General features: G+C 40.8%; 1 protein-coding gene across 1 annotated transcript; it reads right to left on the bottom strand.

Annotated features, from left to right (window-relative positions):
* Positions 1-6,556: 6,556 nt before the first annotated feature.
* LOC147280168 (uncharacterized) lies at positions 6,557-10,942 on the bottom strand. The gene is made up of 5 exons (XM_086252144.1): positions 10,652-10,942; positions 10,479-10,534; positions 9,997-10,394; positions 7,652-7,803; positions 6,557-7,534 (listed from the first exon to the last, which is right to left on the bottom strand). The coding sequence occupies exons 1-5, from the start codon at positions 10,940-10,942 to the stop codon at positions 6,557-6,559; spliced, it is 1,875 nt and encodes a 624-aa protein (XP_086108270.1).
* Between the last annotated feature and the right edge of the window lie 3,722 nt (positions 10,943-14,664).

The following is a 14,664-nucleotide window of genomic DNA, read 5'->3' as shown; positions in this document are numbered from 1 at the left end:
AACTAGGGAACATGTAGGTTAACTAGCTAAGGAAGGCCCAAGAAGCTCTTAGATTATGCATTAGGAGAACAATGGCGAGAAAGTAACTAGCCAAACCTTTTTAGCTGTCAAACTTTAATATGTTGTGTTCAAATTAACTATCATTAGCCTTGGATGGTTATTGCATGTTTATCTGATTTGAAACTGAAAACTTAACATTGCAAGATAGAATAAAGTGTGTGTGCGTGTGGTGATGTGTGCGTGTGTTTCCATCTTCCAAAACCCCCCATTTAGCTATTCTAGTGATTAATTGCATTGATTTATTGTATATTAACCATTCCCTGTGGGATCGACCTCGTGCTTGTACGCTTTGCTACTGATGCGATTCGTGCACTTGCGAGTAAACTTAGAATGAGATAATTGTTTATTTTGTTCTAAGAAAACACATCAACAACCATCATTGCGGAGCCAGAAATGTGAAATCCTGATTCGAACAGAAAATCCTGGTTGTACTAGGAAACCTAACCCAACTAGGGAAAGGAGTCCTAGTGACACTAGGAGACCCCAGGGGCAATATGGTCATTACGAGAAGTCGAAATGGATAAGGAATCTCTCATTTTCAAGGAATCCTAGTTGCACCAGGAAATGTTTTTCAAAGTTCCAGAAGCTTCCAGAAAGTGGTGGACATCCATGGAAATGAATGGAGGGAAGAAATGAATTTGAATTCAAATGGAAATGAGGGGCAAAATGGGAAGTCAAAAGTGGAGAGCCCATGGGCCCTAGGGATGCCGAACCAAGTGGGCCATGCATGCACATGCATGGGCCCAAACCCTAGCAGCCCAAAAGCCATACGCAAGGAGGAAGATGGCAGCCCATGCATGCGCATGCATGCCATGCAAACCCTAGCAGCCAAGGGGCCATGCGCAAGCCCAAGATGACAAGCCCAAGATGGAAGCCCATGGAGTGAAACCCTAGCCCATCTTGTGCAAGCAACTAAAGCCCAAGACTACCAGCCCATGCGCCAAGGAGGGACCCTGTTGATGTGTTTTCTTAGAATAAAATAAACAAATACCTCATTCTAAGTTTACTCGCAAGTGCACGAATCGCATCAGTAGCAAAGCGTACAAGCACGAGGTCGATCCCACAGGGAATGGTTAATATACAATAAATCAATGCAATTAATCACTAGAATAACTAAATGGGGGGTTTTGAAAGGATGGAACACACGCACACATCACCACACACACACACACACTTTATTCTATCTTGCAATGTTAATTTTCAGTTTCAAATCAGATAAGCATGCAATAACCATCCAAGGCTAATGACAGTTAATTTGAACACAACATATTAAAGTTTGACAGCTAAAAAGGTTTGGCTAGTTACTTTCTCGCCATTGTTCTCCTAATGCATAAACTAAGAGCTTCTTGGGCCTTCCTTAGCTAGTTAACCTACATGTTCCCTAGTTCAAGCTAGGGCAGCTGTTACCCATGCAGGAGTCATTAAGTTTTATGAGAACGTCAAACATGCACAACATATAAGCTTTGACTATTTCCTTATAGAGGTCGCCCAACCCCACTACCAAGAATAATCCCTTATTCCCTTGTTACTTGTGGTTTAGTGTCTTTGAATATTTCACAGCTAAACCTAACGGATAAACTAGATGCAATTACCCTAAGGTGGCCAGTCAAAGGATGCAAACAACTAGTGACGGGGGTTTTAATAGATAGTGGAAATTTAATATGCGCAAACATCAAACTAACAGACCAAGAGACGGATAAACGATTTGTTAGAACATGCAAATCCATTAATCGACCTACGACTAACATGCAAGATAGAATAACTAACCTACATAATTAAAACTAATAAATAAAAGAAAACAGAAACTAACAAATAAATAAAATCCCAATTCATGATTGTTAACGGAAATCAGAAACGCAAACTGAACAAACTTAGAAACATAAACTAAACAATTAATTTAAAGTGCATAAACTAAATAGAATCAGGAACGCGAAATTAAAGAAACTAAAAGCGTAAACAAAAGGAAATCAGCAACATGAATTAAAAGCAATAAAGAGATAACTAAATAAAAATCAGATTGCAAAGATTAAATAACAACTAACTAAAATCAGAACCAAAGCTATAAAATAAATAAAAAGACAACTGAATTAAACCAGCAAATTAATTTAATAAAATCAGTAACATGATCCAACAATAACAATAGAAACTAAAAGGAAAAGGAAAACAAAAATCAGAGGTGCAACAAATGGGGGCTGCGGCAAGGAGGGAGGAAGGAGGAGGCACCTAGCACAAGCAATTGGCTCACGGCAAGGTGAGCTTGGGCTTGTGGCAGCAGGTGATCCTTCCCTCTTGATGTCACGCCACCCTCTTCCTAAACCTCTCTCTGAATTCGGCTCACCTTACAAGAATGAAAGTCTGAAACTAAAAACCTAAATCAGCAAAATAAAACTAAGAGAGAGAAGAGAGAATTCGGCTGAACCTAGGAGGAATAAAAAGTGTCTCTAAAAGTCTGAATGAGGAGGTTTAAATAGGAGAAGACTTCCTTGAGAGGCAAGGAAGAGACTTGCGGCTGCATAGGGTTTTCCTTCTCCTAGTGCCTTGCGGCTTTAGCTAGGGTTAGCTGACTAGGGCCTTGCGGCATGGGCTTCCCCCTTTGGGCTTAAGTGGCTCACGCCTAGCCTAGCTAGGGTCCCTCCTTGGTGCATGGGCTGGTCCCTTTGGGCTTGCATGTTGGGCTTCAGTAGCTTGCACAAGATGGGCTAGGGTTTCACTCCATGGGCTTCCACCTTGGGCTTGTCACCTTGGGCCTGCGCATGGCCCCTTGTCTTGCTAGGGTTTGCATGGCATGCATGCGCATGCATGGGCTGCCATCTTCCTCCTTGCGTGTGGCTTTTGGGCTGCTAGGGTTTGGGCCCATGCATGTGCATGCATGGCCCACTTGGTTCGGCATCCCTAGGGCCCATGGGCCCTCCACTTTTGACTTCCCATTTTGCCCCTCATTTCCATTTGAATTCAAATTCATTTCTTCCCTCCATTCATTTCCATGGATGTCCACCACCTTCTGGACGCTTCTGGAACCTTGAAAAACATTTCCTGGTGCAACTAGGATTTCTTGAAAATGAGAGATTCCTTATCCATTTCGACTTCTCGTAATGACCATATTGCCCCTGGGGTCTCCTAGTGTCACTAGGACTCCTTTCCCTAGTTGGGTTAGGTTTCCTAGTTCAACCAGGATTTCCTGTTTGAATCAGGATTTCACATTTCTGGCTCCGCAATGATGGTTCTGGACTTGATGTTTCCTAGTGTGACTAGGAATCCTCATTTGACTAGGATTTCTGCACTTTTCCTGGTTTGACCAGGATTTCACTCGTTTTCCTGGTTTGGCCAGGAAATGTCCCAAAATGGCTCCATTTGCTTCTTTTTCTCATTTCTGCTTCATTTGACCTGAAAACACAAAAACAAGACAAGAAACACAAAATAGCGAGTTCTAACACTCTAGGTTAAGGAATTAGTATCATAAAGTGATGCAAAATGCACACTCATCAGACCCTAGCTAGGCTAGGCGTGAGCACTTAAGCCCAAAGGGAGCAGCCCAACACGCAAGGCCCTAGTCAGCTAGCCCTAGCTGAAGCCGCAAGCCACTAGGAAAGGGAAACCCTAGCAGCCGCAAGCTTCAGCCTCCTTGCCTCTCAAGGAATGTTCCTCTATTTAAATCCCCTTCATTCAGAACCCTAGATCACACTTTTTGCACCTACACACTCCAGCCGAAATTCCCTTCTCTTCTCCTAGTTTTATTTTTCTGTTTTAGGTTTCTAGTTAAGCCATTATTTTTGTGAGGAATAGCCGAAGGGTGAGAGAGAGAGGAGAGGCGTGGAAGCAATGAAGGAGGACCCCATTGCCGCAAGCCCTAGCTCACCCCAGCCGTGAGCCAATTGCTTGTGGAGGTTGCCTTCTCTCTTGCCTTGCCGCAGCCTCTCACTTGGTTTCTTTGATTTTTAGTCTTGTTTTCTTATTTCATATTAGTTTATGTTTCTGAATTCATTATCTTGTGACTCTGAATTTATTTAATTAAGTTTCTAAATTCCATTAGTTGTAGCTTTGGTTCTGATTTTAGTTAGTTGTTTATGTTTATGCTTATGCAATTTAATTTATGCAATCTAATTTAGTTGTTTAGTTGTTCCTTTAATTTTATATTTCTGATTTCAATTCGTGTAAGCCTTTAAATTCATTAACTTTGCGTTTCTGATTTCCTTTTGCAAGCATGAATTGGGATTTTATTTATTGGTTGCTGTTTTGTTTTTATTTGTTTTATTTAATTATGTAGGTTAGTTATTCTATCTTGCATGTTAGTCGTAGGTCGATTAATGGATTCGTATGCTTTAACAAATCGTTTATCCGTCTCTTGGTCTGTTAGTTTGATGTTTGCGCGTATTAAATTTCCACTATCTATTAGAACCCCCGTCACTAGTTGTTTGCATCCTTTGACTGGCCACCTTAGGGTAATTGCATCTAGTTTATCTGTTAGGTTTAGCTGTGAAATAGTCAAAGACACTAAACCACAAGTAACAAGGGAATAAGGGATTATTCTTGGTAGTGGGGTTGGGCGACCTCTATAAGGAAATAGTCAAAGCTTATATGTTGTGCATGTTTGACGTTCTCATAAAACTTAATGACTCCTGCATGGGTAACAGCTGCCTTAGCTTGAACTAGGGAACATGTAGGTTAACTAGCTAAGGAAGGCCCAAGAAGCTCTTAGTTTATGCATTAGGAGAACAATGGTGAGAAAGTAACTAGCCAAACCTTTTTAGCTGTCAAACTTTAATATGTTGTGTTCAAATTAACTATCATTAGCCTTGGATGGTTATTGCATGCTTATCTGATTTGAAACCGAAAACTTAACATTGCAAGATAGAATAAAGTGTGCGTGTGTGTGGTGATGTGTGCGTGTGTTTCCATCTTTCAAAACCCCCCATTTAGTTATTCTAGTGATTAATTGCATTGATTTGTTGTTTATTAACCATTCCCTGTGGGATCGACCTCGTGCTTGTCTGCTTTGCTATTGATGCGATTCGTGCACTTGCGAGTAAACTTAGAATGAGATAATTGTTTATTTTTTTCTATGAAAACACATCAACAATAACCATAAGCTTCCCTTTTATCTAGACTCCACATAATGAACCACATTTCTCCCAAGATCAATTCGGACTTTTATGCGGGTTGTAATGGAGGCTTAGGTTAGGATAAAGTATTGAAATGAAAGGGATAACCAAGGGCTACAGACTATGGATTTGCACAAAGAAAACAATAGAGGTATTCCTTGCATAATTTGCACTCATAGCTCAAATTCGAACACTTTCCTTCTTCAATCTTTTGAAATCGTCCCTTCCCTTTGATTTTTGATTCTTGATTTTTTTTTTTTTTTTTTTGAAAGGGAACGACAAACACTCTTAAGCACAATTCATTTTCCTTTTACATCAAGCTACGCATAGACATTTCTTTTCAACCTCACATTTTCACCAACTCCATGCAAATTCATAGGTAAGGTAAACGGGTAGAGGAGTGAAACTCCCCCAAACTTAGGGTTTGGTATAGGGGTGAACAAAGAAAAGGTCATTAGGCTCAAAATGTTTGACTAGGGTTATAACATAGGGTAGGCTTTAGGCTATGGGTTAAAAACAAACAAGGCCTAATATCATCTCCTAAGATTTATGTAGTTATATTCATGCTTTGTATAGAATAAGAGAGAAGTTCTAGCTCTTTAATTCACAATTATATTCCAAGTACTTAATCAAAATAGAGAATAATGAGATCACAACGACTTTATATGACAAGAAAATATTAGAGTAACGTTAACACTCAAGAATTGAAGTACAGGGCTCAAAAGCTCACTTAGGTCATACAAGTCTACTCTATTAAGTATATGCATCTCTAAGCATGCAAGTCATCACTTAAGCTCATGAAAACAAGGCCACAAGTCCATAGAGTTGTAAAGCATGTTACGAAACAATACTAGATAAAGAAGAATACATACTATATATACAAGCTAGACATGCTCAAAATAACCATACATAATGAAATCAATTAGTTGGGGACTCAAGACTTAAAACAAACAAAAACACTCAAAAACACTGTTGCATGCTTCTAAAGATTCGAATCCATCACTACGGTGAATGAAATCTTAAGAACAGATGCATTTTAATGTGGGTTTGATACCCTTAATTTACAACAAAAGTAAAAATTTTTTTTTTTTTTTTTTACACACTAAAAACTAAAAATGCATTGCATTCCCCACCCCCAAACTTAAAAGAAACATTGTCCTCAATGTTTAAATGAATGACAAATGTAATGCACAATGTAATGAAAAGAGGAAGGGAAAAACATCAAATAAAACAAAACTAATGAACGGAGCAAAGAGAGGGTGAAAACGTACCTTGGCTGATGTGAAAATGGCTCGCCCACGCATATGTACAAAATCACCTCCCCGTCGTCATCCATCCCTTGGGTTGCCTCCCAAGAAGCGCTAAGTTTCACGTCTTCAGCCAGACCTAGTCTTGTACTAGAAATCAATTTTTTCTTGGTTCAGCTCAAAATCAGGTTCAAGGAAAGGTTTCACACGATGACCATTGACCTTAAATATGTTCCCATTCTTCGGATTCTTGATTTCAACTGTACCATAGGGAAACACTCTAATCACCTCATAAGGTCCGGTCCATCTCGAACGCAACTTGCCTGGGAAGAGACGTAATCTTGTATCATATAATAACACCTTCCCTCCAACAAAGAATTCTCTTGGGCGTAGCTTCTTATCATGGTACCTCTTGGTCCTTTCCTTGTACAACTTAGCATTCTCATATGCGAAATGTCGTATTTCCTCCAGCTCACTAAGTTGCAACTTCCTTTTCTCACCAGCGGAATGAATATCAAAATTGAACTTCTTAATCGCCCAATATGCCTTATGCTCTAGCTCAACTGGTAAATGACAAGCTTTCCCATAGATCAGTCGAAACGGAGACATTCCAATGGGTGTCTTGTAAGTGGTGCGATAAGCCCACAATGCATCATTAAGCTTGGTAGACCAATCCTTCCTATTGGCGAGCACTGTTCTTTCCAAAATGAACTTGATCTCACGATTCGATATTTCCACTTGCCCACTCGTCTGTGGATGATAGGGAGTAGCCACTTTATGCCTTATTCCATACTTCTTCATCACGGCCTCAAACAGCTTATTGCAAAAATGCGATCCCCCATCACTAATGATTGCTCTCGGGATACCAAATCGTGCAAAGATATTGGTCTTAAGGAAATTCAAGACCACTCGAGCATCATTAGTCCTACAAGCGACAGCTTCCACCCACTTAGACACATAATCAACTCCTACTAGAATGTACTCATATCCAAAAGAAGATGGAAATGGCCCCATGAAATCTATACCCCAAACATCAAAGATCTCAACTTCCAACATAAAGTTCAACGGCATCTGATCACGAGCAGAAATATTTCCCATCTTCTGACATCTATCGCATGTGAGGTAAAACTGATGACAGTCATGAAAAATAGTAGGCCAAAAGAAACCTGCTTGAAGAATCTTGTAAGCAGTCTTAGTTCCTCCTCCATGGCCTCCACACTCTTTAGAATGACACATCTCAATGACATTCCTCTGCTCCATTTCCGGTACACATCGTCTTATCAACTGATCTGATCCATATTTGAACAAATAAGGATCATCCCACACATACTGTCTGACATCATGCAAAAACTTCTTCCTTTGGTAGTGTGTCAGATCATTGGGCAACACTCCACTTGCTAAATAATTTGCTATGTCAGCATACCATGGAGTAGTCAAGATGGCAAAAAGCTGCTCGTCCGGGAATGACTCTCGTAACGGTAGTGTGTCCTCTTTAGACTGTTCCTCATTGACGAGTCTATTCAAATGGTCTGCTACCACATTCTCACAACCTTTCTTATCCTTGATCTCAATATCAAATTCCTGTAGCAACAGAGTCCATCTAATCAACCTCGGCTTGGCGTCTTTCTTATTCAGCAGATACTTGAGAGCGGCATGATCCGTGTAGATGATAATCTTCGACCCAATCAAATAACTTCTAAATTTCTCCAAGGCAAAGATCACAGCAAGCAACTCCTTCTCTGTAGTAGAATAGTTCAACTGTGTATCATTCAGAGTCCTGCTTGCATAAAAGATCACATGTGGCAGCTTATCAACTCTCTGACCCAAAACAGCTCCAACAGCATAGTCACTTGCATCACACATAAGCTCAAACGGCAAGTTCCAATCGGGTGGCATGATGATCGGAGCGGAAGTGAGTAGCTTCTTCAATTTGTTAAAGGCAACCAAGCAATCCTCATTAAACTCGAAATTCACCTCTTTTTGCAATAAGGTGCACAAAGGCCTGGAGATCTTGGAAAAATCCTTGATGAACCTCCTATTCCCAGCATGGCCTAGAAAACTCCTTACTTCTTTAACACTCGACGGAGGCGGCAATCTTTGTATCACATCAATCTTGGCCTTATCAACTTGTATGCCCTCTTTTGAAATCACATGACCCAATACTATCCCTTGTTGAACCATGAAGTGACATTTCTCCCAATTAAGCACTAGAGTGGCTTCTTGACATCTTTTCAGAACTAAAGACAAATTATCCAGACATGCATCAAAAGACGAACCAAAAACAGAGAAATCATCCATAAATACCTCAATGATTCGTTCCACCATATCGGAGAAAATAGACATCATGCATCTCTGAAATGTTGCGGGCGCATTGCACAATCCGAATGGCATCCTCCTATAAGCAAATGTACCAAATGGACATGTGAACATGGTCTTCTCTTGATCCTCGGGCGCAATAGCAATCTGATTGTACCCACTATAACCATCCAAAAAGCAATAGTGACTATGGCCAGCCAACCTTTCCAACATCTGGTCAATAAATGGCAAAGGAAAATGATCCTTTCTTGTCGCGGTGTTCAGCTTTCGATAGTCAATACAAACACGCCAACCGGTTTGTGTCCTTTGGGGAACCAACTCATTATGCTCATTCTTCACCACAGTAATACCACTTTTCTTTGGCACTACTTGAACAGGACTAACCCACTTTGAATCACTAATAGGATAAATAATACCAACATCCAACAATTTGATTACCTCATTACGCACAACTTCCTTCAGAGTTGGATTTAGTCTTCTTTGGGCATCACGAGTAGGCTTGGATTCCTCCTCAAGTAAAATTCTGTGCATACACACTGTGGGTGAGATCCCCTTGATATCGGCTATGGTCCATCCCAATGCTAACCGATTTTCCTTCAGAATTCTCAAGAGTCTTTCTTCCTCGCTTGCACTCAAATTAGCTGCAATAATCACAGGCAAGGTCTCATTCTCTCCCAAAAATGCATATTTCAAGTGCTTCGGTAACGGTTTCAGTTCCAACTTAGGTGCTTGCTCAATAGATGGAAGTGTCTTCTGATTAGTGGGTACTAGCATTTCAAACTGGTTGAACCACTTATTTCTGAAAGGTCGGGTGCCTTCTAAACGTGTAAGAGTTGTTTCCACGATTTCATCTAATTCACTGGACTCTGGTGTTCCCAAAGCAACCTCCAATGTATCTTCTGCAAGGCTAGTTTCGCACACTTCCTCCACCAATGGGTCCAAACTATCAATCCTCAAGCAATCGTCCTCCTCCTTTGGATACCTCATTGCACCAAAAACATCAAACTCAACTGTTTCACCAAGTACAGACATTGTCAACTTCCCATTACTCACATCAATCTTGGTGTTCGCCGTGGCCATGAACGGTCTTCCCAATATGATCGGTAGCTCATTCCCTCTAATTGGGGTGTCCTCCATTTCAAGAATGATAAAATCAGCGGGCATGATCAAATCTGCAACCCGGACCAGCACATCTTCAAGCACACCTTTTGGAACCTTAACTGAACGATCTGCCAATTGAAGAGTAACACTAGTAGGTTTAAGATCTCCTATGCCCAACTGTGCGAAAACTGAATACGGCATCAAATTAATACTTGCTCCCAAATCCAGCAATGCCTTCTCAAACTTGTGATCCCCAACCAAACATGGAATCGTAAAACTGCCAGGGTCTTTCAACTTTGGTGGCAGCTTCCTCTGCAAAACCGCACTTACTTCTTCACTCAGACACACCTGCTCATGCTCTTTGAATTTTCTCTTGTGTGTGCACAATTCCTTCAAAAACTTGGCATACTTAGGAATCTGCTGAATAGCATCAAGCAAAGGAATGTTGATTTCCACTTTCTTAAACATCTCCAAAATTTCCTTAGCTTGCTCGTCCTTACTCTGCTTCCTTTGGCGTTGAGGGAAAGGTAATGGAGCTCTTGGAATAGAAGAAGTGATCTCGGCCTTCTTGCTAGCATGCGTAGCAATGTGCTTTTCTTGTTTCTTTCTTTCCTCCTCTTTCTCATCCTTAACCTTAACTTTATCCCTCTTGTACTTTTCCACTTGTTCAGGCTCTAATATCTCAACCTCATCCTCAGTACCCGGATTATCCTCTTGAGTAGTGCCCACTTTGTTGTCAATCACTTTCCCACTTCTCAAAGTAGTGATTGCTTCGGCCCTATCCTGAATTGGTGCACCCTTTACCACTTTGTCCAAGGTCAAAGTCACTTGTTCCAATTGGGCACCCAAACTTGAAATAGCTTTAGCTGTGACATTCAACTGCTCCTCAGTTTTGTTCATGAATGACTTGGTATCATTAGACATCGAAGTTGTACTCTGGGCTAATGCAGCCATCATGTCCTCCAAATAAGTACTTCGCTGCTCAACTGGGGACTGTACATTTGGTCTAGCTTGAACTCTTTCAACCTCGAAACATGCCTCTCCATGTGATGGCCTAGCTTCCTGATTTGCCATCAAAACCTGCATCATCTGTTTGAGCTCAGACATCTCAGCTTCCATAGCTGACTTCTTTTCCACTCTTTTCCGTCTATTCCACTGCTGTGAACTCAACGCCAATGTGTCAAAGAGTGTCCATGCTTCCTCAAAAGTCTTCTTTTTCAGTGCTCCTCCACATGTCATGTCCACCATACTACGATCTTGATCCAACAAACCCTCATAAAAGTACTCAATCTGCATCCACGGGGCAAAATTGTGGTGCGGACACGAAGTCAGAAGCTCTTGGTACCTTTCCCAACTCTCATGAAACACTTCGTCCTCTGATTGTGTAAACCCTAAGATCTGCTTCCTCATGATGGTAGTCTTGCTAACTGGATAGAACCTCAGAAGAAACTTAGATGCCAGTTCCTCCCATGTTTTAATAGAAGCGACCTGCAAGGAAAACAACCAATGTTTAGCTTTATCTTTAAGAGAGAATGGAAATAACCTTAACTTCCTTTGATCATCGCTCAACCCCCTCAGCTTGCCAATCTCGCATATCGCATGAAATTCCTTAAGATGCACGTAGGGATCTTCTCCTTCTAAACCATGAAATGATGGAAGAAGTTTGATTGTCCCACTTGAAAGTTCAAAATCAGCTTCCACTTGAGAGTAAACAATGCACGTAGGTTGAGCTAGAAGCGTTGGAGACGAATAATCACTCAAAGGTATTCTCATTTGAGATGCATTCGGCTGCAAGGTCTCCTCGGCCTCCTCTTCTGATTTCTCTTCTTCATATGCTTCTTCAGATTCACTTCCTTTCGACGACACAAGAGTCGACCTCATCCTTAATGGTGTCCAATTGAGTCTCGGTCTTCCCTTGTACGCACTCAACACCTTTTGGCCTTCTACGCGTGAAAGAGGAGTGATCTTCGAATTTGATTCTTCCATTGTACCTTAGAAACAAGAGAATTCAGTGAGAACCAAAAATAAAAACAGAAAATAAAACCTAACTAAAATGACTTAACTAAAGATAATTAAACTAGCAATCAACACAAATAACAATTCCCCGGCAACAGCGCCAAAAACTTGTTGTATGTTTTCCTAGAGCAAATTAAATACCCTTTTCTGAGCTCTAGGTTAACTCGCAAGTGCACGAATCGCGGAGTAGCAAAGCTTACAAATACGAGGTCGATCCCACAGGGAATTGTACTAGTGTTATGATCACTAACTTAATTAAATTCGATTAAATCAACTCTAACTCACACACGCAAATGGGGGGTTTTGATTGGTTTTTGAGACTAGACAAACTAACAGATAAATGACAAAACTTTAAAATAACAACTGAATGAATTTGGATAAAACAATAATAAAGAAACACTAGGGGTCAGAATCCACCACTAGCATACCATTCACTCTACTATGGATATTAACAATCAATATATAAACATGTCAACAAAGTTCGTCTACTAAAAGGTTTGGCTAGTTACTTTTAGCAATTACTCCCCTTACTGTGCATAAACTAAGAGCTTCTTGGGCCTTCCTTAGCCAGTTAACTTGCATGTTCCCTAGTGCTAAGCTAAGGCAGCTGTTACCCATGCAAGAGTCATTACGATCTGTGAGAGTGACAAACACATAGCGCATAGCTCCAAATTAATGTACCCTATGTCCTCTATGATCCCTTTTCCCATGAATATTATCTTAGGATATCCACTTGTTGCCTATTGAAACTATCATCCTTTCGAGCTTATTTAGTTTCACAACATATATCTAGATGCATGCAACCTAAGGTAATCAGTCAAAGATGCGAAACAAATAGATTCAATTTAAACAGAGATCCAAGATTTGTCAACATGTAAATAATTAAAAATCAATAATCCATAGTGAGAGTAAGCAGCATCGCTAGGGCTTCATCCTAGCCCTAGCCCAATATTCAGCTACACATAATTAAATTCACAAATAAATAATGCATAATTAAAACAATGAAAATAAAAGAAAGGGAGAGAGATCAAGCCGGGGCAGCAAGGTGGAGGTGCGGCTGCAATGGTGGTGTGCAATGGGGCTGCTTGGCCTTGGGCTCCACGGCAAGGAGGTTGGGATGCTCGGCAAGGTGGCAGCGAGATGGTGATGGTGTGGCTGCTGGAGATGGCTGCTGCTAGGCAGTTGCACTTGATCTTCCTCTTTCAGTTCAGCACAAAATAAAAGAAAACACAATAGAAGGGGGCTGGGGTGCTCGGCCACAAGAGAAAAGAAGGAAAAATTAAAGAGAAGGGAGATGGTGGCTGCGGCACAAGAAAAACAGGAGAGAGGGTGGCTGCTAGGGTTTGCGGCAAGAGGAAAAGAGAGGGGCTGCTAGGGCTGCGAAAATTAAAAGAAGAGAACTCCCCCTCAGACCCCTTTTTCTGATTTTTAGAGATATATTTATAGAGGGAAGTGGGGCTGCTTTCCCTATTCCTCTCCAATGTGGGATTGATGTAACTTGACCTAATGGACCAAGGCCATACTCACTTAAGCCCAATACACATAACAGCAACCCCCTTGCGCAAGTCACTTAAGCCCAAAGCCTTCAGCTCATGCGCCAATTACATGGCCCATCACTTGAGTCCATGCGCCAGCCACTAGGCTTCCTCCTAAGCCCATGCCGCACCCTCCTTAGGGTTTTCACGCCTGGCCCAAGCCCAATTTCTTGGCTGAAAATTGATCTTATCCATTTGTGCTTTGGCCCAATGTCTTCCAGAAGCTTCTAGAACCATTGACTTGTTGACTTTGACTTTTGACCACTTCTCCTTACCATTTTGACTTTTGACCACTTGGGATTTCACAATTACCATTTTGCCCCTCATGATTCCTAACTTCATTAGGACTCCATTTCCTATTTGGATTAGGTTTCCTAGTTGAAACAGGATTTCCTGCTCCAACTAGGATTTCTCATTTCTGGCTTTAGATCGTCATGATTCCTTCATATTCAAGCTTGATCTTTCCTGGTGAGACTAGGAATCCTAGTTTGACTGAGATTCAGCATTTCCTGGTGAGACCAGGATTTCTCCATTTTTCCTAGTTTGACTAGGAAACGTCTAAAAATGGCTCTTTTGGCTCCTTTTCACTTCTTTGCTCATTTTATCTTATAAAAACAAAAACAAACTAACAACACACAAAATATCGAGTTCTTGCACTCTGAGTTAGGGAGTTAGTATCATAAAATAGTGTAAAATGAGCACTCAACAGCAAGGCATATAAATTGTATTCTTCAAATTCTAATAACATTTCAAATAACATACCTCGCTCCTCTATTGTCATATAGGCCATCCTTGACACAAATCCAAGTATTAGACAAACAAAACTAAATCAATACATACATAATAGATTCAACTCCAATCCTCACTATGGCATACTCTCAATGATAAACACTCAAGAATTGGGTTGATATGTGCACTCAAAAGTATATGTGAGAGGAAATATGTAATGATGAGTGTGCATTTTGCATCACTTTATGATACTAATTCCTTAACCTAGAGTGTTAGAACTCGCTATTTTATGTTTCTTGTCTTGTTTTTGTGTTTTCAGGTCAAATGAAGCAGAAATGAGAAAAAGAAGCAAATGGAGCCATTTTGGGACATTTCCTGGTCAAACCAGGAAAACGAGTGAAATCCTGGTCAAACCAGGAAAAGTGCAGAAATCCTAGTCAAATGAGGATTCCTAGTCACACTAGGAAACATCAAGTCCAGAACCATCATTGCGGAGCCAGAAATGTGAAATCCTGATTCGAACAGGAAATCCTGGTTGTACTAGGAAACCTAACCCAACTA

This window comes from Dryas octopetala, chromosome 7 (genome assembly GCF_963921425.1).
Source record: "Dryas octopetala chromosome 7, drDryOcto1.1, whole genome shotgun sequence".
NCBI classification, from domain to species: domain Eukaryota; kingdom Viridiplantae; phylum Streptophyta; class Magnoliopsida; order Rosales; family Rosaceae; genus Dryas; species Dryas octopetala.
Note: the sequence above shows the minus strand (reverse complement) of the source record. Positions and strands in the feature narration are given on the sequence as shown.